The 27,375-nt window shown below is 33.6% G+C and overlaps 2 protein-coding genes across 2 annotated transcripts; both read left to right on the top strand.

Annotated features, from left to right (window-relative positions):
- The first annotated feature begins 91 nt into the window (after positions 1–91).
- Positions 92–18,849, top strand: LOC145315384 (RNA polymerase II-associated protein 1). The gene is made up of 15 exons (XM_080155367.1): positions 92–1,214; positions 1,784–1,858; positions 2,780–3,116; positions 3,498–3,610; positions 3,964–4,213; positions 7,517–7,632; positions 7,973–8,056; positions 8,315–8,471; positions 8,744–8,892; positions 14,114–14,220; positions 15,068–15,146; positions 15,849–16,096; positions 16,373–16,927; positions 17,176–17,192; positions 17,294–18,849. Exons 1-15 carry the CDS (start codon positions 1,116–1,118, stop codon positions 18,823–18,825), a joined length of 3,918 nt encoding a protein of 1,305 aa, XP_080011493.1. The 5' UTR covers positions 92–1,115; the 3' UTR covers positions 18,826–18,849.
- Uba3 (Ubiquitin-like activating enzyme 3) lies at positions 18,818–26,884 on the top strand. Its single transcript, XM_080156834.1, has 4 exons — positions 18,818–19,238; positions 23,624–23,801; positions 24,914–25,485; positions 25,845–26,884. The coding sequence occupies exons 1-4, from the start codon at positions 18,861–18,863 to the stop codon at positions 26,040–26,042; spliced, it is 1,326 nt and encodes a 441-aa protein (XP_080012960.1). The 5' UTR covers positions 18,818–18,860; the 3' UTR covers positions 26,043–26,884.
- The last annotated feature ends 491 nt before the right edge of the window (positions 26,885–27,375 follow it).

The raw sequence follows: 27,375 nt of genomic DNA, 5'->3' as shown, positions 1-27,375 counted from the left end.
AATTACTTTACTTTCAGTAAAATCTTTTAAATTTGATTTTCATACCTTAATTATTTTAATTTATCTTGGTCCTGGTATAGTGAAGTTTTTATATACATTTTAATCTATAAATTATCTAATAATTTAGAAATCTGGTTTGATTTTCTAGTCCTATTATTATTTAAATTATAAATTCAGCTATATTTGTAAGTTTAATTTTCAACATCACATTTAAATGATTAAGAATAAAAAATTAAGCATTTTATCATGACTTATGTAAGAAAGATCATTTTAGAAAATTAAAACTTATCAATTTTAAAATTTAATGTCAGATTTTATTGGTTTTTATATCTAATAGTATTATCAGTGTAGTTATTTCGTGATTATTATAAAAAAAACAGTTAAATGCATTTTAACAATGATATGGTTTTTTCCTAGATGTGATTTTATTTATATTGTAATATATTTAGACCAATATTTTATTTATTTTCATCACAAAATTAAAGAGGGGGCAGGTAAAAAGCATTATCTAGCGCCATAGGGGACTATGCACGAAAGAAAGCAAGTGATTTTAAGCACCTTCTAGCATTTAACCTAGGTTTTTTTTTTGGTGAATATACTATTATTTCAAAGTTAATTTCATAAAAATGAAATAATAAAGAAACTTAATTTTTTTAGTCTATATAAAGTTATATTAAACATTAATCTAGTATATTCACCAAAACAATACTCTGGTTCTCTGCTGGAATGTGCTTAGAATCACTTGCTCTCGTTCGTGCTTAGTCCCCATTATTGTAAATGATTTTACGATTATATAACTGTTGAATAGCGTCTTTGGTGGAAAATGTAAAGAGTTTTTTTTACAAAATTTATAGAAATATGATTTTTTTCTGCCCTCTTTTTTTTAAAATTATAAATATATGTGCAATCCAATATATGTTTTGGGTCAAAAATATCATAAAACAAGACCTTTTCTATTTAAATACAAAAAAAAATCAAAATATGCTAATAGAACAAATAAATTTTAACTTGATACTTTCTTGTTCTTTGTATCATGTTTCAAACTAAATGAATTCAATACATAGCCAAATATATATTTGTCTTTCTTGGCCTTTTTCAGATTTCAAAATATAAAAATGTTGCGACGTCCCAAACCAGGTGAGGATGACCTCGAGGCCATGGTGGAACAGTTTGACAAGGATAAGAATATGCAAATGGCCGCTCAAGTGGTTAAGGTAATTAAATGATAGGGCTAGGTGCACGAAATACATTTAAACTTGAATTTAGTGAATAGCTTATTTTTTTCCTGTTTAATGGTTTAAACTACATTATAGGCCATATATTTGAAAGAATTTCAAATTCTACCACGTAGTTTTAAAAATATAAAGACTTGAAAATCACATTCTTGTGATTTATGCAACTTATGTAGCTGCCTTGTTTTCACATAAAAACAGCATGATAACTATTTTAGTCGGGCCTAATTGTTTGTGTTCTTGTAACTTATGCTTGCAATTATTTTTTTAAATGTGACTTCGCATCACAAATTAGCCATTTTTGGACGTCTACCTGGTAAAAGTTTTTCTTTCGATTATCTTTACGGCTAACCTATATTTATAATATTATCCAAAACATTTAAAGTTTGACTAATCCAAGTACCCAAACTCGTTAAATTAATTTCATTCAACTATCCCCTAGGATGTCATTATGTAAAAAAAAATAATAAATAGAGTAAAGATTTTTGAAACAAATTTTTCTTCAGCTAAATGATAATTCTATTCCCCTAATGTAAATTTAAATATTTCAGAAACGGAAACCGCCTGATGAAACAGAAGACAAATCTAAGAAACCAAAGTCGGTATTTGCTCGTCGCCGCCAGGAAAATTACATTCAATTTAGACTTGGTTGCTTTAAGATTACTTGTGGCTAATCCTTTAGCATCGAGGGGTTCTCTAATCAAAAGTGAAAAATAGCATAAAACCTTTCCAATCCTGTATCTAAAAATTGAGTAGATAAAACCATCCCGGGACATATGATATATAAAGCTTCCCTTAAAAGAACTTAATCGGTTCAGTAGTTATTGAATCTTAAGCTTCAGACAAATAAAACCTTGCCACCTTATACAATAAAATTATCTTTAGTAAATATTTAAGAGGTTTTTGTAGGTAGACCTAAGCTACCGCTAGTTAGGAATATAAAGGGTTGATCTTCGTTAAGTTTCTTTATACCTAAGACGTTCAATAGTTCCTATTCCTGATTGGTTTGACATTAAATTAAACGAATAGAGGGGGCATTGGTTAAACTGTTAACTGTTATGTTCACAGGGTGCCGACTTTCAATTGGGTCTTTGTATATCAGCCAATAACATCGGAAATAGAACATAGCAAAGTCTTAACTAAAGACCCTTTATTGCTTTGACACTTGTCAATGTGGTTGGAATGCCTTGCAAAGAAAGAGACGTAATTCTATCATAGTCAAGTACGGTACAATGAAAAGATGAAAACTTAGCAATCTATTACCTTTGACACCTGGACAAGGTGGATTCTTTATGGATGCGGCTATAAGGTAGTCGCACCACCAAACTCTTATTGTAGTGTTTGGCCTACTCAGCTTAACTTGAACTGAATTTAATTATTTACAAGTTCATCTTTTGATTTCTTAACAGTAATCAACTATTACACGAGGGTTGTTAACAAAGATATTTTTTTTATTTATATTGGGAGATTTCTTACAAAAACAATTTTGGTAATGAGGCAATAATCGTTGAAGTAGGTATATCAAATTGAACGTGATTTAATAGGAACAATCTGGAGGATTAGAAAATGAAAGCCCCGAAACTCCAGCAGTGCAAATACCTGTCCTTGCTGATATAGTTGAACGTGATATTGTTACCTTACCATCTCTGCCTTCTTTGTCCGCTTCACAAAATGGTTTTCCACAAGTTCTTAAGTTAGATGATATAACCAAGAATTCCTCAACAACTATTGGACAAGATGGCGATAACCGCCCTAGTAAAAGGACATTGTTTTCTCAGCAGTTTCAGAAAATGAAGCAGGAATTATCAAAGGATGTGAGTAGGATAAATGAAAACATGTCGAGTGGAAGCCAACAAAGTAGCACGCAGGAAAATAAACGCATGGGTATGTACAATTCTCACTACATTTACTTATTTTTATTTTTTTGCCTTTTTTTAAAGAAATGTATTATGAAATAGTAGTAGATTAAGTACCTAAATGTTTTATATGGATAATCTTCGAAATAGAAGGTAATTTAAGTATTTATAAGGGCTTGCTGCATTATTTATGAATATAATCTAATTAAAGAACGACACATGGCGAGTTCGACTTTCATACTCAGGCTAGTGCAGGGACAAGAGACGAGGATTCTGAAAAACAATTGAGTGAAAGTCAACCCTCATCCTTGTTTCTCCCCTTCTTTTCCGCTTTCCTTAAGTTACATAAAAAAACAAGATATACGCTAACTGGGCTATTGAAAATTAGATAATGGTTAATGTATTTTAGTTGAAAATCTGAATGGTAGCCTTGGAGACAAGAGCTTTATATTGGACGGTACTGGACTTAAATCTAATCAAGAGGCTCAAGAATTGCACAATGAAAATATAAATAAACTTCAGGTATAATTATTAATTATCTAAAGAATTTTAACCTTTCTTTCTCTTGTATGAAAACTCAAACTCTTACGTTGTAAGTTTTAAATTATTTTTATACGAGCGGCTACGTCCCCTAGAAGCCTCTAGGGGCACTTGAGGAGGGGGGGAGTTTGATTCGACAATCAAATTTTTATTTTAGATATAAAAAGAAAAAGAAAAAAAATTGGAGGGGAGGCAACCACCCTCCCTCCTAATTTTAATTTTAGTTTAAAAGTTCAACGGTTAGCGAAATCCTTTGGTACGGACAGATAGACCAACAAACATCCTGTTGCTTTATTACAGGGATTTAAGTCCATGAATTTTTTTTCCTATTTTAGATCATGTCAGAAACTGAAATTCTAGAAGAACAACAAAAACTTATTAAATCTTTGGATCCAAAACTCATTGAGTTTCTGACTAAACGAAGAAGTAAACAATCCGCTGATGCCTTAAAAATGGATGTAGATCAACAAGTTGATGATTGTGAAAACCTTCCTCAAGTTTCCAAAAATAACAAAGAAATTAAGACGGTTAAAGTTGAAGAACATGTTGATCAGTCTGTTCCAATGGTTGCTGCTCCAGAATCAGGTGCGGTATGTTAAATAATATTTAATGGTCCTTTTTTTTACATTGTTAATTAGGGTTGGCAATCCGAAATCCGCAATCCGTCCAATTTTTTAACCCAGAATCCGAATCCGCAATTTAAATAACGGATTTAGATTGTTCATTTTAATGACTTTTGTAATACTTATTTTTTATTTTAAATGTGGCAGACAAAAACCAAAAAAGTATTTTATTGTATTTTAACTACCAGTAAAATGGTGGGTAACATTCCAAGTTTTTTGTATTTTATTTTTACAGTAGCTTTTCATGCTTAGTTTAGGTTATGTTAGGTTAAGTAAGTATTAGAAAATGTCCGCTGTAGGGGCTAGAATTTTTTTATTTATAAAAGACCTTTTAAAAGAGGACTATCCACGAACGAGAGCACATGATTCTAAGTACCTTCCAGCATTGATCCTAAGTATTTTTTTTCAGAATATAATAGGACACCATATATTATTAATATATTGACGAGAAAATTTATGTTTCACCATGTTTTTTTAGGTATTTTAATTGATTTGGAAAACTGTTATGAAGCTAATTCTTTTAATAAAATTGATATTTGATAATACATATGCGAATACTCGTGTTATATAGATTGTAAATTAATCCATAATAGCATTAATTTAAACATACATATGAGATATAGTAAATGTGCTTTTGACTTTTTTTAAATTTTTTTCATTTGACAACATGGACAATTAAAGACACCCCGAACTCAACAAAACGTTTGATAGAATTTTAATGAAAAATGGTGGACATTTTTTTACTTTTCTTCAACTTGAAGTGGTGAAACATAAATTTTCTCGTCAATATATTAATTATTGATAGTGACCTATTATATTCTGAAAGAAAATACTCAGGACCAATGCTCGAAGGTACTTAGAATCACGTGCTCTTGTTCGTGGATAGTCCTCTTTTGCTAAAATCCGCAATCTACGGATTAATCCGTTTTATTTTTTGTCGGATTTTTGAAAGAATCCGAATCCGACTCAAAAATTTGTGTGATTGCCAACCCTAGTTTAAACAAACACATATGATGTCATGATCAAGCGAAGTTCGGCATAAGTTGGCCGAAGGGGGCGTGTGTGTGTGTGTGTGTAGCACTGTTAATCATTCTGTTAATAATTTCGTCATCAAGTTCCATCCAGTTTTAGAAATGCTGTAACAGCAGAAGGTTTTTTCCATAAGTCGATAGGTTTAAGATTTGTTGGTTTTGCCGGGCAGTTGAAAAGATGTGTGACATCATGTGGGGAGATATTACAGTTGGGACAGTGATCATAAGCGGATTCTTGAATTCTATACAGATAGCTATTTAATTTTCTTGAAAATCCACTCCTTAGTTGGGCGAGACTTGTTCTTGCTTTCCTTTTCAGGTTCAGTTCACTTTTGTGAACTTCTGGAGGTCGGGTTCCAAGGACACGATTATTTGAATATTTGGAAATGCATGTTTTGACTACATTTGTGTGTAGACGTTTCAGACCTTTTTTATAAGATGGTTTGTTGGTGATAGGAAGGCATTGGCGAACATTTGACTTGAGATCAATAGCAGTAGACTTCATTTTACGTTGTGGTGGTGGTCTATCAAGGTGTTTCTGTCCAGGGTGGCCGGGTAGGTGCATGGCAAGTACATACTGTTCAGTAAGTAGCATAGCATGATCTTTTATGGGAAGAACTTTAGTTCCTTGGTGTAAATGATCAATACTAGACATGACCAGGCAACCTGTTGCTATCCGTAGGGCTTTGTTTTGTGCAATTTGTAGGTCCTTCCAATTGCTGTCGCTAATGATTGGGCTCCAGACAGGGGTGCCATATTCTAGAACACTTCGTCCGAGAGATTTATAGGTAAGAATAAGATTTTCTTTTTCTTGGCCCCAATCAGATCCAGCAATGGCTTTCATCATATTAATCTTTGGTTTATATTTATCTAAACTTGCCTGAATATGATGAGAGAAATTAAGGTGAGGATCAAAAGTAACTCCAAGGAGTTTTGGGTGTTTTTCAAGAGGAACTAACTTATCTTTAAGGAAGATTTGTGGATGGTAGTTGGCTTGTTTCCTGTCAGAGGTAAACAGAGTGACCGTTGATTTCTCTGGGGAGACAGATAATTCTCGTTCATCTAGATATTCAAGAAGAGTCTTCATATAATCATTCAGTTTTAGAGATAGTTCATTCAGATCAGTTCCAGATGTATAAACAGAAATATCATCTGCATATTGGATGATCTTGATACCTGCATGTGGTGATGGAAGTTTAGACAGGTAAAAACTGAATAAAAGGGGTGAGGTTACAGCTCCCTGTGGTACTCCTGTTCTGATGTTAGTTGAGGCCGATTTCTTGGTCCTGAATTGTACTCTTGATTGTCTACCTTTTAAATAACAGTTAAGCCAACGTTTTACACCTTCAGGAAGGGAAGATGCATTCAGATCTTTAATAAGTTTATCCAGCGATACCATATCAAATGCCTTTGATAAGTCAAGCTGGACTAATATTGTACGATCAGGTGGAAGATTTTTGTTGAAACCTTGAGCAACAGCCTCGGTAAAATCATACAATGCAGTAACTGTAGAGTGATCAGATCTGAATCCATGTTGAAAATCTGGAAGTTCAAGATTGTTAGTAAGGGTAGGTAATAGCAGGCGTTCCAAAATTTTAATTGCAGGGCAGAGAAGGCTGACAGGTCTGTAGGATTTGGAATCATCAGGATCTTTTCCAGGTTTAGGGAGCGGGATTATAATGGAGGATTTCCAAATTGCAGGAATCTTGCAGGTTGATGAAGAGAGATTGAAAATTTTTGTAAGATAGGAAATTCCATTTGGTCCTAAATGTTTCAGGTGTAAGTTAGATATTTTATCAGGTCCCAGGGCTTTGGAAGATTTACTCTGTTTAATAGCTTCTTTGGTTTGTTCAGCTGTATAGGTTGGATGGTCATTTAAGTTATTTTTTCTTGTAGCTCAGTATTAGCACACTGAGCTACGGTGGTGAAAGTTCGAGTTCAAATATGTTGACTCGAATTTCTCAGTCGCAATACAATCACGCAACTTCCACTTGGATGTGTAAGAAGGGTGACAATTGAATAAGCTTGGATATTCACTAGTCACATATATGATATCAGTACAACCCTTATCCCAAGCCCATCTACGGAGCATTAGAAAATAATAATTTTCTATCGTTCTATTCAGTTATTGGATGACAATCTGCTAAAGTAGTTGGATTTATGTGTGTCCATACCATGTTTTTTTATTTCAAAAATGCATCAGTTTTCATGTATAAAATTAATTTTTACTTTAGAAAATAAGATCGAGCTTGCCAGTGTGGAGAAGGTTGTAGAAGAATTGGTGGATAAATATCCAAATATGAACAAAGATGAACCTGAGAAAAGAGAATGGATGGCTGATGTTCCAGTGGTAATGTTTTTACTATCAACACTACCTATTTCCTAGTAGGGTCGAGGTCCTCTTTTGACTTATATATTCTTATGTGGAAATGTATAGAGAACTAGGACATCTGCTTCTTTTTCTAATACATTAAGAAATAATCGCTGTAAGTTTAAACCCTAATTTTATGTGGGTCTTACTGGTTAATATGTGGATATTGTGACAGGAGAATTTTGGTTTCTCATATAGACCTCAGATATTGTTCAATACATTCCTCCATGGTCAGAGGAGGAAATGGGTAAAGTCATAAGTGATGGAGGATATCTTATCTTACTTTTCTTATATTCTTAATAGTTTCTTTTTAAATTAGAAAGAACCAAGTGTTGGGAGTGTAGAGGCAGGTTTTTCTGCCAGATTTGGATTTGATGGAATCCTTTTAGATCATAAAGAACAGGTGCGTTTTTTGTATTTAAATAGTTCATCAAATGTTTATTAGGAATATTAACTATAACTGCAATTTTGTATTTATGCTTTATGGTAGAGTATGCTATTCAATACATGACATATTTGTAAAGTTTATGGAAGATTTTGTATGTTAAAAATATTAAAAATGATTATACCTAAGTTTATAGTTTTTATTATACTGACCTAGGAAAAATAATCTTCTTGGAACTGCCGTTTAGATTTGAATCTTATTATAACATTGTTGCAGCCTGATGTTGGAAGTGGGCTGTATCACCACGGAGAGGAGGCTGACCGACCTGGCTACACATTACTAGAACTATTCACACTAATAAGATCATCCAACTCTCAGCAACGTGTTGTTGCCCTTAATACTCTCAGCGCTATATTGGAGAAATATTGGACAGGTAAATTTTTTGAATGGCTATTTAGTATTCATATTATTGGATTTAGAGACAGTTTTCCACGGATAGTAAAAGGATAGCCTACAGATCAATTTCGATTTTAATGGCTCCTTAAGGTAATATAATAAATAATATCTTTTTTCCCAAAATGTTAAGTTTATGACAAAAAAAAAATTCTAAAAATTCTAAAAAAAATCTTGTTTTGCTTAAACTTCCTAACTGCCTAATGATTTTGTGGATTTTTTTTCAAACAGTAAATGATGACTATTGTTTAGGAATATACGACAGTTGTTTTGGAGTGAACCTGCTATCCGAGCTGATTGAGTGCGGTCTTGTTTCCTTGTTAAGATCCTGTATGGATGAAAAAGAGGAGAGTCTCATATATTCTGGAACTGAGTGCCTGGCAAATCTAATAGCACCGCAGGTATTTATGGAAAAAATAATATTATAGTTTGCTTACATTTTTTTAAGCGAAGCTTTTCTATAATTAGGGTATGTACGTAATGGTTAGCCCTTTTCGTTAATATTGGCATTTTAGGATTGACCTATCAATTTCAAACTTTGGATTATGATTCTTGTAACAGTTATGTACGTTTTAAAAAATGAAGTAACTTAGAATCGTTACCAGAATGTCTGTTCGTTTATTAAAAATATACTGCTTTATATTTTTTTGACAACATTTTTTTGTATGAAATACCTAATTATCCTATACATCTGATTTTTTTAATATTGATTCCTAGGACAACTAAGCACAATATTTTAAGCGAAGCATTTCTACTACAAGTCCTTAAATAGAATCCTGTTTATTTTGTAGCAAGCTAATATAAACTTTTGTTTATACTATTAATTTAATATTCTGCTTATTAAGTTTTAAGACTCGACAAGTGATCATATTCGTTTGTTCTTACGAATTATATAAGGATTTGCTTTCATGGATGTTGTCAATGTCATCTTTGTTTGCATAAGCAACACTAATGTTTTTCTTATTCACAGAGTCTTAATACATTAATAAATTAGGTATATAAGTTCATTTTTGAAATACACACCGGTGTCCTGGATAGGAAACAGGTTTTTTTTGAGTTACGTATGACAAGACCTATATTTCTATGACCGGGCGTGTATGACAGTTCATCACATGACTTTCATTAAATCACAGCTGATCATTTTTGAGGATTTTTTTTGAAAATTACTTTTTTATCCAAATTTTATAGTTTTTCACCAAAAAATCACAATGTTCTCACATTTGCAACTTAGTTAATCTAAATTTTGTTTTTTTAAGTATAATAGATGACAGCTGAACCAAAGATTATGTTATCATTAATAACAAGATCTTTCAGAATCAATTGACTTATCTAAGATTTGTAGTCTAGAAGTTGGGTAAGAGTTATTTGAAGTTGTTCTTTGAATTAATGTCTGAACAGTTAAACAAAACTTAAGTTTGTTTTGGTAGTCAACATAAAAAAATACTCACTTTTCATGTCCCTCATGCATGCCTCATGAATTGTTATAGCATAGTTCATGGCTGTAATAAGATGTACCTCTGAGGTTCCACCAATGAAGTTAAACTAAGATGCTTCAGAATCAGCAATGATTCTGTATAAAGATTTCCTTGTAATATTCAGCGTGGCCATATTCTTCAGTATACTGAAAATCTTCAGTTTTCTTCAGTATTTGGAAATTGGGGCTTCAGTATTTTCAGTAAATACTGAATATTCAGTATTTGAAAATTTTATTCAGTATTTTTCAGTTTTTGGAAATTTTCATGATTCAGTATTTTCATTATTTCTTAAATTCCAAAATTTTTTGCATAAATAAGATGTTTTTTCAAGTAGTTGATGTCAGATTTTTTTCGGCGCTTCGCGCCTCACTTTACTTTCCTTTAAATAACCCTATAACTTTGTACATTAATTTTGTTTTTTTTATGGTAATCATAGACGTCCAAGGGGGGGGAGGGTAAAGGGGCGATTACCCCCCCCAAATTTTTTTTCATTTTACCCCCCCCCCCGTTTAAAATTTACCCCTAACAACCATTAAGGAGGGGGTATTTACCCCACCAAAAAAAAAACAATTTTGGGGGGGGGGGTAAATACTAGGGTTGGGCCGGATATCCGGCCATTTTCAATATCCGGCCGGATACCAGATATTGAAACTATCCGGCCGGATATCCAGCAATATAATCTTTTATATTTTACAACAAAAATCTCTGTTTTTTTAATCTTAAATAGAAGAACATTTTTTTCTGAATATGTTTATCTTTATGTAAATTTTATATTAGAAATCTCAAAACATAAATTTTAGCGGTGGCAGCAGTACTTGGCAGCTGCCAGCCGCAAACCGACGGTTCGCAGGTAAATGGCAATGGATTTTATGAAATTGTAATATGTCATGAAGATATATAAAAAAGCCTAAGTTTAAAATTTGAAATCTTTAAGTAAAAATTTGCGGTCACAGGAACCATTTAAAGATTTCTGGAGACTTGGAGGTTCAGGACTTGCAGGATTATACATGGAACCTGAAACCGACTTGAACACCTACATTACATATAAGGATGTACGACTGTAGGATATTTTAGTATTAGATAACATAAAATGCTTTGTTTAAGTAAAAAAATATAAATATAAGCTTCTTATAGGTCCCAGGGTGGTTTTAGGCTGTTTAATTTTTACAAAAAAGTCGTTGAAAGATTTTAAGTTATTTTTCTGCACTTTCATGTCCCTTCTAATATCCCTAGATACTAGGGACGCAGCCGCTAGTATAATATAAAACACCAGTTTATGAAGAAATTTTTTTGCGGGTATAGTCCCTTTCGTCCTTTAAGGAGCGATTATTCGTATTTTTACAGTAGCTTTCCTCCTATTTCTAGCCCGTCGCTGGGGACTCTAACCTTGCGGGGTCAATTGCCTAACCCTGAGGGGCAATCACCTAACCAAATATAACATAACTTAACCTAAAATAACCTATTAAAAGCAATTTTAAAAATACAACGAATCGCCCCTTAAGGTGCGTTGCCACGAAAGAGACTATATCCTTTTTTGATACTTTAATATGTAGTAATTTGGCCGGTTATCCGGCCGGATATCCGGTAATTTGGCCGGATAACCGGATATTTGCCGGATACCGGATATCCAGCATTTAAAATCAGCCGGATATCCGGTATCCGGCCAAAAAAAAATCCGGCCCAACCCTAGTAAATACCCCCCCAAAAAAAAAAAAATCTTTTACAAAATAAATTTTGCGCGCTTCGCGCGCATTTTTAATACTAAATTTTTAATAAAATTTAAATTACCCCCCCTCAAAAAAAAATTTTACCCCAGGGGGTAATTTTTGGGGGGAGTAAAAAAAATTTACCCCTGCCAACAGATTTCAGGGGGGGTAATTAACCGCCCCCCCCAAGCAAATTTTACCCCCGGGGTAAAAATTTTGGGTGGGGTAAAGAAAATTGCGACGCGCGAATTTTACCCCCCCCCCCCCCAAAAGCGAATTACCCCCCCTTAAAAAAATTTTACCCCTCCCCAAAAAAATAAAAAGCTTGGTAATATACATTTTTTTTCAATTTAATCTCAAATATCAATTTTTTAGATATTTGAGATGCTTTTATACAGTATTTTTACAGATATTTTCTTTTGTCTATTAATAGAATGAATAATCTAAGGTGAGTACTTTGCATGATTATTAAAGGTAAAGTTTTTTAGCATGCTCTTAAATTAACTAAAAAGTATTTAAGTTTTGTAATCATTTAAAATATTTATCAGTCATTTTCTGCTTAATTGGTGCAAGAAAATCTAAGAGGCAAAATTAAAAGGTCTTTATCCCCCAAATTATAAAGGTATGATATATGAAATTTTGAAATGAGGAATCATAAAAAAAAAAATACTTATTCAGTATTTGTATTTTTTTGTTCAGTATTTCAGTATTTTTTCTTATTTTAGGATTCAGTATTTTCAGTATTTCCTTTTTTTTCTTCAGTATTTTCAGTATTTTTTCTTATTTTAGGATTCAGTATTTTCAGTATTTCCTTTTTTTTCTTCAGTATCAGTATTTTTTTGGTTGTGGCCACACTGAATATTGACAAGTTATCCTGCTCAATATTGATTCCTGACTGACTTGGTGTCTAAATAGTTCCTCTGTTGTTTTTTGTTCCTGCTCATCATCATTGGAAACAGTCAGTTCAGGAATCTGGCTGCTTTCAAAGGTCTTTAGGTGTTGATGGGTTGTGGTTGCAGTTGAAATGATGGTGGTTGTGCGGAACTCTTGTCAGTGTCAGACAAACTGCACCGGGTTCTTGTTTACTCTGGCCTTCAAGGTATTCATTGTTACCTGAAAGTATTCGGCCAGGGCGGTTTTAGCTGTTCTGGTTAATAAGTTTTCATGTTTTCTGATGGCTGGGGCTAGTATGTTTAGAATTGTATTGTCATTTTGGTTTCTGTTGGTATTTCTGACAGTTTCTGTGTGTATATCCTTAAAGCTGGATTGGTAGGTCTTCTTAGACAGATCTGGTTGGGAAATCCTGTTGTTTACTCTGCCTTCAAGTGATACTACAGAGTTTTTCACCTGGTGTTTAGGGGGTGTTGGGACCAGATTTTTCATTTAGAGGTGATTTAGTGTTTTTGTTGACAGGAGAAAGGTCCTTGCTTAGCATCTATTAATGGTCTTTCACTGGCTTAATCTTGGTCTTTGCATGCAGTTTTTCAATGATGGTCATGACGTGACAGCAGATGGCTATTCTCAGAGCAGCATTTCCAGCAAACTTGAGACTGTCCTAGTTGGCATTACTGCATATACTGCAAACATTTCATGTACTCATTCAATTGTAGTGCATTAATATCATGCAGTAGAAGTTCATAGTTTACAGTGTCAAAAGCCTTTGAAAGATAAATGGCAACTGGCACTGTTCTGAAACTGGTTTCTTATTATTTAGGCTGTTGTTGATTAAGGTTTTAATACTCTGTAAGGCAGTGGTGATGAACCTGCCTGTGTGAAAGACATGTTGTTGGTCTGCAAGTTTAACAGCATTATTCAGGTAGGGACAGTGAGACAGGACAGTAGCTGGAACCCTGATTGTCAGGTTTCCCTGGTTTCAGTAATGAAATATATTTTCCCAGTCCTCCATATGCTTGGTATCTAGAAGTGATTTACTTGTCAATACTACAATGAAAACATTGTACAAAATCATTGCTGATTTTGTTTGTTTAAACTTCTTTGATGGAATCTCAGAGGAACATCTTACCACAACCAGGATCTATGTTTTACCTACAAATCTTAGAATAGTCAATCGAATTTATTAATCTTGTTAAAGCTGTCATCTATTATATTTTTTTTGCAAAAATTTAGAATAATTAAGCTGGAAATGTGAGAATATTGTGTGTTTTTTTGGGAAAAACTATGGAAAGGGTAAAAAAGTAATTTTCAAAAAAATCCACAAAAATGATCAGCTGTGATTTAATGAAAGTTATGTGCTGAACTGTCATACACACCTGGTCATAGAAATATAGGTCTTGTCATACGTAACTCAAAAAAAACCTGTTTCCTATCCAGGACACCAGTGTACATTTTTGACTCCTTGAAAATACCACCATCAAGGAAAAAAATCTTTATTCACTAAAGTTAAACATTACAATTGCTGTAACATTTAAATTAATTTGTAGGGTGAAGAATCTGGCCTTGATCTGATAATGGTTTACAGTTTAGAGAGTCCGGCCCTTGCACCCACCATTGATGCTGAAGTCAGAGAACAAGAAATAGATCTCAAGGAAACAATCTTTATTAAACATTAGCTTAAAAAGCAAATATGTGTTTTAACATTTTCATAGATTTCTGGTTTTTCCTCTTTAGGCTTTAAGAATAAAAGGGGGGGAAGTTTTGACACATTTGCGTAAACAGTGAGTATAGGCTTTATCTTTGGACTGAGAGGATAGGTTATGAAAGAAAAAAATCATTCTTATAAGATGAATTTTCCCAATTTTTAAGATTTTTTGGTTAGGCCTTTAGGTTCAGGAGCTGCAGACCTCCAGGTGGTCTCTGGACCGGTAAAAATAAAAATTAGATTTTTTTGGAAGAAATAGAGGTCAACTTATTAAACAAAGTATGCATATTTTTCTTCAAATATGTAAATAATATTTAAAAATATGTATATTTTTGTTACTTAAAATGTCTTCTAACTCTTCAAAAAAAATTAAAAAATTTTTGGTTTTGATTTTTACCGGTCTAGAGCAACTGGAGGCCTGCTGCTCCTGAACTTGGAGGCCTGCAGCTCTTAAATCTGGAGGCCTATCCAAAAAATCTTAAAACTTGGGAAAATTTTTCATATAAGAATGATTTTATCCCTAATAACCAATCCTCTCAGTCCAAAGATAAAGCCTATACTCACTGTTTACATAAATGTGTCAAAACTTCCCCCCCTCTTTTATGTCTTAATTCTGCTAAAAGCACTTTTAAACTTTTTCAACGGTTTGATTTTAATTAGATACTTAAGAACCTTTCTTTGAGTGAGTATATTTCAGTTGAAACCATTTTAGATAATATATATTTGCAATATTTGATATTTCTAGACTCTACTACAAAAATGTTTTAGTTAATAAAAGATTTGTCTTAATTTAGGACCACGAATTAGTTCAGATTGACGTTATAGCCGGTCTGCTCAGAATGGACATCCTGCAAAGAATTAAGTATATTCTAACGGTAAAGATATGCATTTAATTTTGTTAGTTTTAAAACAAAGTTAGGTACCTACCTACCTAGGTATTATATAAAATTAATAAGAAATAGTTCAAGAGATTTTGCTAATGTATTTTTTTTTTCAACAACCAGTTTTTAAACCATTAAATACTTTTTCTGATGTAAAATTCCCAAGCCAATAAAGGAAATTACCCACTTTTGTTCCATTAAAAAAAACACCATGTTTGTCAACCCAAAGATTCGCGATAAGTACAAAGTTGAAAAGAATAAGTTGTTTGAAATTATAAAAAGGGGCAAATTAATTCATTTATGGATGTGAATTTTGGCATTTGTGTTCTAAAATAAGTAATTTTGGCCTTGTTAAAAGTTTTTCAAAATCAACAAGTTTACTAAGGGAAAAAATTTCAAAATCTTTGTGAGTTTTAAGACTTTAAAACAGGAGTAGAACGCTAATATTCACTACATAGCCTTATTTCTTATGGATAAGAATTATAGACAAAAAAATTAACGATATCTGGAAATCATAAAAAATTCTTCAAATGCTTTGTTTTTGTCAAACTGATAATAATTCATTTCTAACATATTTTTTAAAAGTTAGTATCTTTAAAAAATTAAAATAATTGCAGGCTGGCCACAAACATAGGTACTATTTCCACTTTTTTGCAATTTTGCAAATGCTACTAATTACTATTTCCTTTGTATTAGGTGCTGAAACCTGGACCTGGAGTTGTACTCGCATCCCTAAGAATCCTGACAAGAATAGCCCGACACTCCGCTCCTGTGGCACAACTTATCCTTGATAGTCCTGGCCTTGTTACTGCTGTAGTAACTCACTTTCTACCTGCCCTTGTACCTGCTCAGTATCCTAAAACAAGCTTGTATGGTCTGCCTGTTCATCTGGCCTGCAAACTATGTAGAGTTATTGCTGGTTGGAATTCTAAGCTTGCCAAAAGGGAAAATTGTTTTGGATTTTAAAAATATTTCTCCAAATAGTATTTAACATAACGTATTCTTGGTCAAACTGGGGTTGGTTTAATCTGGATGATACCTAAAACTTTTTAGTGTCAAAATGATAAACATTTTTTTATATTTAATGAATTTACATAAAGTTCTGAAACAAAAACACATTCAAATCTTTATTTTAAGTACCTACATGTATTTAGTCCAATTTAAAATTGAGTTATATTTTAAAATTTATCTAAAACAATATTATATTAATATTCATATAGAATAGTAACAGAGCACAGGATAGAGAGAAGCTTGATGGTTTACCTTACCATAGATCCATCAGAAGCTGCTATACCTCCAAGAGAATCAATCCTGCTGTGTATTGAAAGTTTCAGAACCTGGAGCCTCCTGCTTAAGTACAACGTAAGCCTGGAAACATACAATGACATCTACCCAGTGATCATGAGATTACTGCTCTACTTTGTAAACAATATCAATATTACTGAAAGTGCTGACAAAAATATGTTGGATTGTGACGTAGGAGCCTGGCTGCTCACAGTATTGACTACTGTGCTAGGCTCTGGGCTCCCATGGAACGAGGTCTCAGGCCTGTATGCACCTGTTGATACATGTGCGCGGAAATGGTTGATACAAGTTTCCCGTATGACAAGTGGGATAACTAATTCTGCGCGATCTATGATTGCGGCTAGTTTAGCTTTTATCTCCATGTTTTTAACCAAGATCAAAGGCAAGGATGATAGTTTGGTAGAAAATTGGAAGAAAGAATCTGGACCAGGATTAAAAGATGCACTCAACACTTTTATGAATTCAGGAATGTAGATTAAAAGTTTTCTTTGCTGCTCTTAATAGACTTTGTGTCCTCTTTATTCTTGTAAAGAGAAGATTTTATAAATTTATTAAATAGCTGGGTGATCAATCTAAAACTTTTGTATTTTAAAGATATGGTTCATTAGTTACATAGTGCCAACACAAATTGAATTCATTTTTATTAATAGAAACAAATACTGATATAAAATTGGAGTGTCGGTGTTATTTTTATCGCCCATAGAACTATTTTTTTTAGGATTAAAGCCCCATGCAGTGACTAGAAACATGTTATTTTTTAAAAACTCTAAACTAGAGGGGGGGGGGGGTGTTCTGAGGTCCATTCATGGATAAGAATTGAATCACCCAATGAGTAGAACTATTCCCTTTATATATGCATTTCATTTTTACTAATCTAACATTTTTACCAGAGTATGGTAATCAACTAATAATAGACATGCAAAACAAGAGTGTTTACCTACAGCCAGTATTCAAAGAAGACAGAACTGTGAGTGCCTTGCCACTGCCAGGAGCAGTTCTCAAGGACGGGGTTGTCCATCCTATTCTTCATCCCTCTTCTCCGGTTTACCTGGCAACACAACTTTTCCGGTTGATTTCAATCACTGCATCAATGGGCTTGACCCTGTGGCCTGCAGATAAACTTGTCGCAAAGTTGAATCCTGTTTTTCTAAAATCTTTGACATATTCCAAATTATCTGTGATATCTAACTGGTTTTCAAAATTCGAGGCCAGATGTTTGTTTTGGCTGTTAATTGCATGCAAGGATAGTACAAGCTTTGGGACACAACTTCTGGCGCTGTCAATCAGAGTTTGTGGGTTGATCCACTCTCCAGATGATATTCTTGTTCGAGATCTCTTAGAATTGATTGTTTTTAACAAATCTTTTCTAAAATCTGAAGATTTACTGGCTCAGTATATGTCAAGAGTAGGGGTTCACAACGTTCAGCCACTATCCAGTGCTTCCAATATTGGTACGATTGAAACAAGTTTAGTGAAAAGTATTGAAAAATCATTAGAAAACATCGAGGATATCAAGAAGATGTATTTGGAGAAACTGTTGAAAGATGCTCATTGCCGTCACTCCCTTGCTATCCACAGTTGTGATAACAGTGGGGTTCAGATCATGACATTTTCATGTGAAACAGTCTTGTCTCAAGATTGGCAATACTTTCCTCTACTTGAAACTTATAGCATGGAGCAAAATAATAAGAAGACAGATAATGACTGTCTCCCAGCTGTGAGAACCTGTCTCTCCTGGTTACTCATAGCAAATACATCAACAGAACAGTCAAGCAAAGCTGATGTGACTGCTGAGTATTGCAGATTGGCAACTGTTTTTCTCGCCGGCAACGATTTTTTCCTCGACCCCGAAATACATGTTCTACTGTCTACAATGTTGAATGAGATATTATCAGTTGGCGGCCAGCCTGATATGTCCATTAAGGTGCCGGGTATATCATCCTGTCACGATTTCTACATCCAGTTACTGAATCAGTTCCAGGCCGTATCTTACGGCGATCAGTTGTTTGCAATGTTTGTTTGCCTACCCCTTGCAATGACTCAACCTTCCCAGTTTAGAAAATCATTATGGATGGAGCGCCAAGAAGTGGTCAGGGCAATCACACTGAAGAATGGACATTTCCAGGAAAAAATTGTAAACGCTTTTTTGGAACCTGTTGAGACAGAGCTGGAGTTGGTTGTTGCCTACTATCAATGCTTAACTCTGGGATATGCTAGAAAACAAGTGCAGTCCTTACTGTATTCTTTTGCTGTGCATCATATCAAACATTTTATCCGACTCAGTACAAATGATCCTGAAAGGTTAAAGTTTATACAATACGTGAAGAATTCCGCTAAAGGTGATTTAAAATGTGATCTTGAAGTGTAATATTATATATTTTTTCTTTCAGAATATTATTAAAAATGGAAGTTGACGAGCCCGTACGAGGTAATTGGAATGGTCGTTGGACACATTTGAGAAAAATTCTGGAGCGCAAGGGTCCTCTAACTCCAAGTGCTTTTAATCCTGCACCAGAAATATTGGACTTTCTACTGGAGAGCTGCAAAATTTTGGTGATTGGGGCGGGTGGCCTTGGCTGTGAATTGTTAAAAAATCTTGCTCTCATGGGATTTAGAAATATTTCTGTGATAGACATGGACACTATTGACTTGTCTAACCTAAACAGACAGTTTTTATTCCGACAGAAAGATGTGGGCAGATCCAAGGCAGAGGTTGCTGCAGAGTTTATCAACAAGAGAATACCTGGATGCCAGGTCAAGGCATACAACTGTAAAATCCAGGTAAATAAAACATTTATTTTAGTGTAACCTAATTGGCTTAAATAAACAGAAAGATAAGCATTGCCAATCAGGTATAAGGTATAGCCAATAAGCTAAATAAATCTAAAATGGTATTTTGAGGGGCAGATAACAGGTCGTTTGTACCATTGCCCCTCTAAAATCACGAAAAATGTGTTGAAATTACCAAATATTTTCTTCGAATTAATTCCGTTGTGGATAACAGCTGATTTACAGACTGGCCAGAGTGTACGTTTTGTACGTTTTGTACGTTACGCATCGAATCTGTGTACGTTCTGGACGTTATTTTGATATGTGTACGTAACGTATTTTGAAATTTGTATTTTTGTACGTTTTACGTTTTTTTAAAAATAATAAGAATCAAATATTAGCAGAAAAGTAATTTGTATGTTTTGTACGAAAATTTTAACAAAAACTATAGGTGTATTATAAAAAATAAATTCAATAATATCTTAAATTTTCAAAGAACAAAAATATGTAGGTAAAATATGTGATATATGTATGTTTTTAGAACTTATAGTTTAAATTTATGGATTTGAAATATATGTTTTATAGATATAGTTTAAAGAATTGAACAGAAAATGATATGCAGTTGACTAATTTCAAGTCTAAATGCACTTTGTGCAACTAACCTGTAATAGATTTTACAATAATTTTTTTCAAATTCTTTATATATCTACTTAGGTAAATTTTCCGAGATATCATATGGGGTTCAGTTTAGGATTAAGAAGTCTTATTTTTCGGTATCTTCAGTTTTTAAAGAATAAGAATCAAATATAAGTATAAAAGTATTTGTATATGTATTTGTATTTGTATAATAGTTATTTCTCGCATCGTATTATAAACGGCTTTCCGCGGATATAGAATGTACAATTATGAGATTAAAACTAGTTTTTTTAGCCGGTGACTTCGTACATTTCTATATTCGTAGAAAGCTGGATATAATACGATGCTAGACATAGTTTTTTCGTATGGATGAGAACCGGTTCCTATCTACCGGATTCGAATGAATACGAGAAAAAGTACCTATTACGAAAATAGTATATTATCTATAATACAAAGTAGAATGATGTCTGTCTGTCTGTTTGTCCGTCTGTCTTTTAGAAGTTTAAGATCTCAGTAACCACTGAACCTATTAGGTTCTACTCTTCAGGGAATATTTTTAAGCTATTTTCTTGGGGGGTGGGACACTTAAAGCTTTTTACTTACCACTAGGATTAGCGGCTTCGCCCCTAGCCTCTAGAGGATTCGTTCCCTCCTTTATAGGATCGTTTGTTCGTAATTAGTAAAAAAACGAAAAAAAGATATTGTGATGATTTTTTTTCATTTAGGCCCCACCCAGCTTATTTGCATTAGTTTACAAAAATAAATTAAGGGGTGGTTGTTTTCTTGGGGGGTTGGGTTTTCCACACTCAAAGAAAATAGCCTAAAGCCACCACAGGACCAGTAGATATATTCCCTGAAGAGTAAACCGAATCTGTTCAGCTATTACCAAGATCTTAAGCTTCAGACAGACAGACATTGTTTTACTTTGTATTAAAGACTAGTATTTTCTGAGATCTTTAGCATTAGACAAAATAACCCTATATCCTATTACTAGCGGCTGCGCCCCTAGCATCTAGGGGCTATATATTCGAAGGAATATGAAATGTCAGAAAAATAGCCTAAAACCATACCCAGACTTATTTCTTAAAACGAATAGCCTAAAACCATCTCAGGGTATGTAAGAAGCTTTACTGTAAAGGAGAACCATATCGGTTCAGCGGTTAGCTAGATCTTTCGTTACAGACAAAAAAGCATAAAACACTTTATATATTAGGATATGTCTAATCCTCTAAATCCTTTTTTTTTCTGTAGCGAAGAATCTCATAACTGCTAAACCGACATGATCTGGGAGAGGTTGTAGGCTATTTTCTCTGTCCTTCCATATCCCTTCGAGAACCTGTATTCAAAATGGTAGAAAAATAGCCTAAAACCATCTCGGTAACTGAGTGAAGTTTCCCTGAAATTGAAATCAATCGGTTCAGAAGTAATGAAAATCTTAAGCATCAAACAAAAACTTACTACTTTATATAATAGGATATACTTAGTACGTAATAACAGGATGTATGTCTGTCTAATTGTTTGTTTGTACCGAAGGCTCTCTCTCAACCGATATGGTTCTCCTTTACAGGGTAGCTTCTTATAGGTTCTGGGAGAGGGTACAACCACCCTCCCAAGAGAAATCACTCTTAGAAAAAAATAACCACCCTTCCCCTATTTTTTCTTTCTTTTTAAAATTGAAAACAGAAATGGAGATGGTCTAATCCACCCCCCCCCCCCCCCCCCCTTCTCACTAGAAAAATTATTAGCGAAGCTACTCTATAAATACTTTCTCAGTCCGTTATGCCATCGGAGAAACGTGATTTTCTTAGGTCTTGTTTTTTGATTAAATAAGTTCACAACCTACATATTTTCATTGAGATTTAACTTTTGGTTGGGGTGCCAGATCTATTCCTAGATTTTCAAGTTTTTGTGATTTTCTCGACTCCTATTCAAGATAGACGGCTAAAATTTTCAGGAAATAGATAAATTCACATTCTACATATTTTCAAAAGGTTTCTTTAAGGTTAGTCTATTTGTTGCAGTGCTAGATCGATTCCTAGATGTATAGGTTTTTATGATTTTCTCTACTCATTTTCTTGATGGATGGTTGTAATTTTCAGGGATTGTATAAGTTTTTATTCTCAATACTTCCACTTTGTTTCATTGAGATTTGATTATTGGTTGGGGGGCTGAATTTATTCCTAGATTTTCACGTTATTATATATTTTTAAAAAGGTTTTGTGATTTATTTGAATAAGTTAAATGTTTTTTTTATGACACTACTCTATGCCTAGTTTATTTATTTTCCCAGATTTCCATCCATAACTTTTGAGCTTAGCTACTTAAGGATGTTGTCATCCTTGTGTTTTACTTTTTATTTTTAAATAAAAAATATAAAATTGGGTGTTTGAATTCAACTCCCCCTTAATCAAGTTTCTCTAGAGGCCTCTAAGGGCGTAGTCGCTGGTCCTTATAATAGGATATACTTTGTACATAACTAGCGGCTTCGCCCCTAGCCTCTAGGGGCTTTGCCCCAAGAGGTGATCAAAAAAAGTGTAAGGTGAAATTCGTAAAAAAAAAAATAAGGACCAAGGAAATCTTCTACAAAGGAAATCTTCCACAAAGGAAATCTTCTACAAAGGAAATCTTCTACAAAGGACTAAGGATATCTCCTACAAAAAAAGGACCAAGGATATCTCCTAAAAAAAAAAAAAGAAATGGGGGGTTGATTTTTTTTGTTTTTTTGGGGGGGTTGGGGGGTCCCCCCCCCCCCCCAAAGAATAGCTTAAAACCACCACAGGACCAATAGGTATATACCCTGAAGAGTAGAATTTAATCGGTTCAGTGGTTACCGAGATCTTAAGGGACAGACGGACAGACATCGTTTTACTTTGTATTATAGATAACAGGATGTCTGTTTATTTGTACCAAAGGATCTCGCTAACCGCTGAACCGATATGGTTCTCCTTAACAGGATAGCTTCTCATAGGTTCTTGGAAGTTTGGGGAAGAGTATCACTATCCACCCTTCCAAGAGAAATCGACTTTAGAAAAAAATTACCTCCTCCCCCCCAAAAAGAACTTTAATTGCTCACTGATTTTTTATAGTTAAATTTTTCCAGATGTCTATATAAAACTTTAGAGCTTCACTACTTATGTATGTTGTTATCCATGTTTTTTACTTTTTCTTTTTAAATCTAAAATAAAAAAAATTGGGTTATTGAATTCAACCCTCCCCTTCTCAAGTGCCCCTAGAGGTCTTTAGGAGCGTAGGCGCTAGTTCTCTTTAATAAAGTAATAGGATATCTTGTGTCTGTCAGTCCGCTATGGTCCGTTATGGTGTTTCTCCGCTAGTAGACTTAAATGTTTTGATAATAGGTAACTAGGAAAATATAAACATCATTTTTATTAGGAATGTACGTTTTGTACGTTTTTCTACTTTTTTCTATGTACGTAACGTATTTTTTTGTGTACGTTTTGTACGTTTTTTATTTTCAAAATTGGCTGGCCAGTCTGGATTTACAATAGTTGTTCGAAAGCCTTAGATTTAGAAACTAATTAAATTAAAAACTAATAAAGAGATAAAGTGATCCCAATTCTCCATGGTTAGAAAAAGCTTATGTTAAAAAAAACAATTTTGAATAAATTCATTTCTTGTTTTACATTGACTTACTGAAAAGTAGTTAAGACAATCTTATTGGGATTTTGGATAAAACCAAGCAAACAATTAAAGGATCTGGAATGGTATTTTGATACTTTTTAAATACTTAAATATATGTTCAGGATTTCGATGAAAGTTTCTACCGTGACTTTCACCTTGTAGTGTGCGGGCTGGACAGTATTGTGGCCAGGAGATGGATCAACGGTATGCTCCTCTCCATGCTAGAGTACGATGACGATGGTGAACTTGACAAGACAAGTCTTATTCCCATCATTGATGGTGGTACTGAGGGGTTTAAAGGTAAATTGCTTTCGGACATGCTTTATGTTAACTTTTTATTGCAGTAAAGTACTTCAATGTTTGATGGTCCCTCCCTCACTGAAAAAATATCAGGGGGTATTTGAGCCATCTTGTAATAAGTGATTTATTGACAATATATGAAAAGTGGCTTCGGGAAATACCTTACTAGGTAAATTGCGACATAGTTTCATAGACCCCCTCCCCTTCCAACTTTTATAATTCTTTTCATTCTAAAACATAATTTCAATTGTGTGTGAATGCCCTAGCCACTAGTAAAAGTAGCAATTATGCATTTGCAGGGGTTAAGCAAGAATAAAATGAAAATCTATAATACAAAGTATAATGATATCTGTCTGTCCGTCCGTCCGTCTGAAGCTTAAGATCTCGGTAACCACTGAACCATTTGGATTCTACTCTTCAGGGTATACACAATACACATATTGGTCCTGTGGTGGTTTTCAGCTATTTTCTTGGAGGGTGGGACACTCCCAACCCCCCAACTCCCCCAAAAAATGAAAAATCCCTCCCCCCCAAAAAAAATTTTATTTTTGTCTAATTTTGAATTTTTTTTGGTTTTTATGTTTTTATATATTTTTATACCTACTTTTTTTTATATTTTTGAATTTTTTTTCTTTTTCAAATTTCTTTTCTTCTTTTAAACTTTGTTTTATCAAATTAAAAAAATTGTGAAACCTTCCTTCTTCTGTAGGGGCGAAGCCCCAAAAAGGCTAATGGCAAAGAAATTTTTATAAACATTAAAAAAGGGAAAAAATTCGAAGGTTTTAAAAAATATACCTACCTAAATCAATATAAATAAATGTTATAAAGAGTTATAAAAAGTTATAAAAAGTTATAAAATGTTATAAAATGTTATAAAATGTTATAAAATGTTATAAAATGTTATAAAATGTTATAAAATTCAGAAAACCTCTAAAAAATGTAAACAAATTTTTTTATTTCTCCCCTGAACCTTTAGTGAAAGAAGCCCCTAGAGACTAGGGGCGAAGCCGCTAGGGAGAATAAAAAGGAGATACGCCAATATATATTTTTGCAAATAATAGAATCTTTGATAATATTTGAGTTACAGAAAATCTAATTACTTTTTATTTTAGGAAATGCTCGTGTAATTCTGCCTGGTTTGACCGCGTGTATAGATTGTACACTTGACCTCTTCCCTCCCCAAGTAAACTTTCCTCTGTGTACCATAGCTCACACACCCAGGCTGCCTGAACACTGTATAGAATACGCCAGAATTCTTCTCTGGCCCAAAGAAAATCCGTTTGGCGATGACACCGCCATTGACGGAGATGATCCCAGCCACATTACCTGGATTTTCGAAAAGGCAATGGAACGCGCGGCTCAGTACGGCATCCGCGGTGTTACATACAGGCTTACCCAGGGTGTTGTTAAGAATATTATTCCGGCGGTCGCATCGACCAATGCAGTGATTGCTGCGGCCTGTACAACTGAAGTGTTCAAAGTTGCCACGTCCTGCTGCCAGCCATTAAACAACTACATGGTTTTCAACGATGCGGATGGTATTTATACCTATGTGTACGAACAAGAGAAAAATCCAAACTGTTTGGCTTGTAGCAATAATTCAAAGAAGCTCGAGTTTAAGATGACTGATAAGTTACAAGATGTAATTGATCATTTGGTTAATTCAGCTTCTTATCAAATGAAGGTATTTATTGCATTTTTTTCCTCCTTTTTGTTTTGAATTTTAAAAAAAATCTATCTTTGTTAATTTGTTAATCGACATTTACATATTCAACAGACTTACAGACAATAATGGATTTATTATTACTTGGATCTTGCACCAGATAATCATGTACAATAATAAAGTGAAACTTGTAGCGGGCTAAAATAACGATATATCTTATCCAACACCTTCACCCCATCCCCTCCTCTCCTAATGGATGAACGAATTCCATGTTAGCAAGTTAGATTGACGACAATTTTCCCCCTGTATTAATATCCACCAATATTCTGCATCCATTAAGAAAATATATACCATACTATACTCCTTTTATAATTTTCTAGGCTCCTGGATTAACAACCAGCATTCTGGGTAAGAACAAGACACTCTACATGCAAACAGTCGCCAGCATCGAGGAGAAGACCCGGGCCAACCTGAAGCTCACCTTGGCAGAACTTGGTCTTCAGGATGGATCAGAAATAGTTGTGGCAGACTCTACTTCACCCGCCTCTATCCGGTTTATACTTAAGTTATCAGATTAACAAGATTATGTTATTTCAAACATTTTTTTTCTAAGAAATACTCGTGAATAAACGTGATTTAACTTTCTAGTGATATGTTAATGATAATTAAGTATGTATTTGACACATTTGCCTACGATAAAATTTATTTTTTTCTGGGATAATGTTTTGAGTGTAATTTTTCACAATTCTGTCATGCTTAATAAAAATGGCTAATCCCCATCCTCTAAGATTAAAGTAAACAGTATATGTGTTTATCGTATCATTATAGACAGCTTTCCGCGGATATTAAAATGAAGATTAAAACCAGTTTTGTTAGACTCGGGCTGGCAAAAATGGTATTAATTTTATGATATTTATTTTAATATTTGTGGAAATTGATCTATAATACGATGATTTACGTGACTTTTCAGTATGGCTGAGAAAATCCAGCGGATATTACTGGGTTTCGAAGTCATACTGGATAAAAGTTCCATCCCCTTAGTCTTACTCTCAATAATGATAAGATATTGAAATTTACTTTTGTAATTTACCTGCAAAATTTAGCCATTTAATGTTTAAAAACTTCGGAACTTAAAATATAAAGTAAAAACACAAAGTAAAAGTTATGTCTCGTTTGCCATATAAAAAAGGTTGTTTATGATATCAGCCGTTATTGAAAGATATGCTTTAGTATCTACCAATCCATTTTTTTTTAAATATGAAAAACATTCATTTTTTTCTATAACTTCAATCATTTTATTATGCATATTGCATAAATAAGACGACTTAAGGATACATAAATGACTTTGTAAAAATATTTAGTATGCAGCCATTTTATTATTTTTGTATTTTGAAATTTCATAAATAAATGTTAAACTGTGTTTTTTTTCTTTTATTTATATGAAAAAAAAATTGTTTTCAGAAACGTGATATGGTTTTAAAATTCAAAAGTGTAATTTAGAAAATAAGCAGCGCAAAAAAACTAAGTTTATCCTATAGGCAGGGGTGTATATCTGCACAAGATTCATATTTTCCCCTCCTGCAAAATTTTTTATTATTTTTCCCCTAGGTTTTTCCAGCAAGGAAGGAAATAAAATGGAAAAATATTTTCAGAACTCTTTATTTTGTTTATATTATCCCCCCTCCAACATATTCTTTTAGTTTTTTTCACCAAAAAGGTGAGAAAAATGGAAAAAAAATGCTTTCAGTTCTCTGAATTTTTACATTTTTTTTCCCCCAACCACATATTTTTAATTTTTTTAATCCCCCCTCAGCAGGGTCAAATTTGAAAATATACACCCCTGCCTTTAGGTAATAGCAAGTAAAAGATATGTGTCATGGGGTGGTTTTAAGCCAATCTACATACCTTAAC

The sequence above is a fragment of the Acartia tonsa genome, chromosome 4 (assembly GCF_053477335.1).
Source record: "Acartia tonsa isolate MP-2025a chromosome 4, ASM5347733v1, whole genome shotgun sequence".
Lineage (NCBI taxonomy): Eukaryota > Metazoa > Arthropoda > Copepoda > Calanoida > Acartiidae > Acartia > Acartia tonsa.
This window is presented reverse-complemented; position numbering and strand designations above follow the sequence as displayed.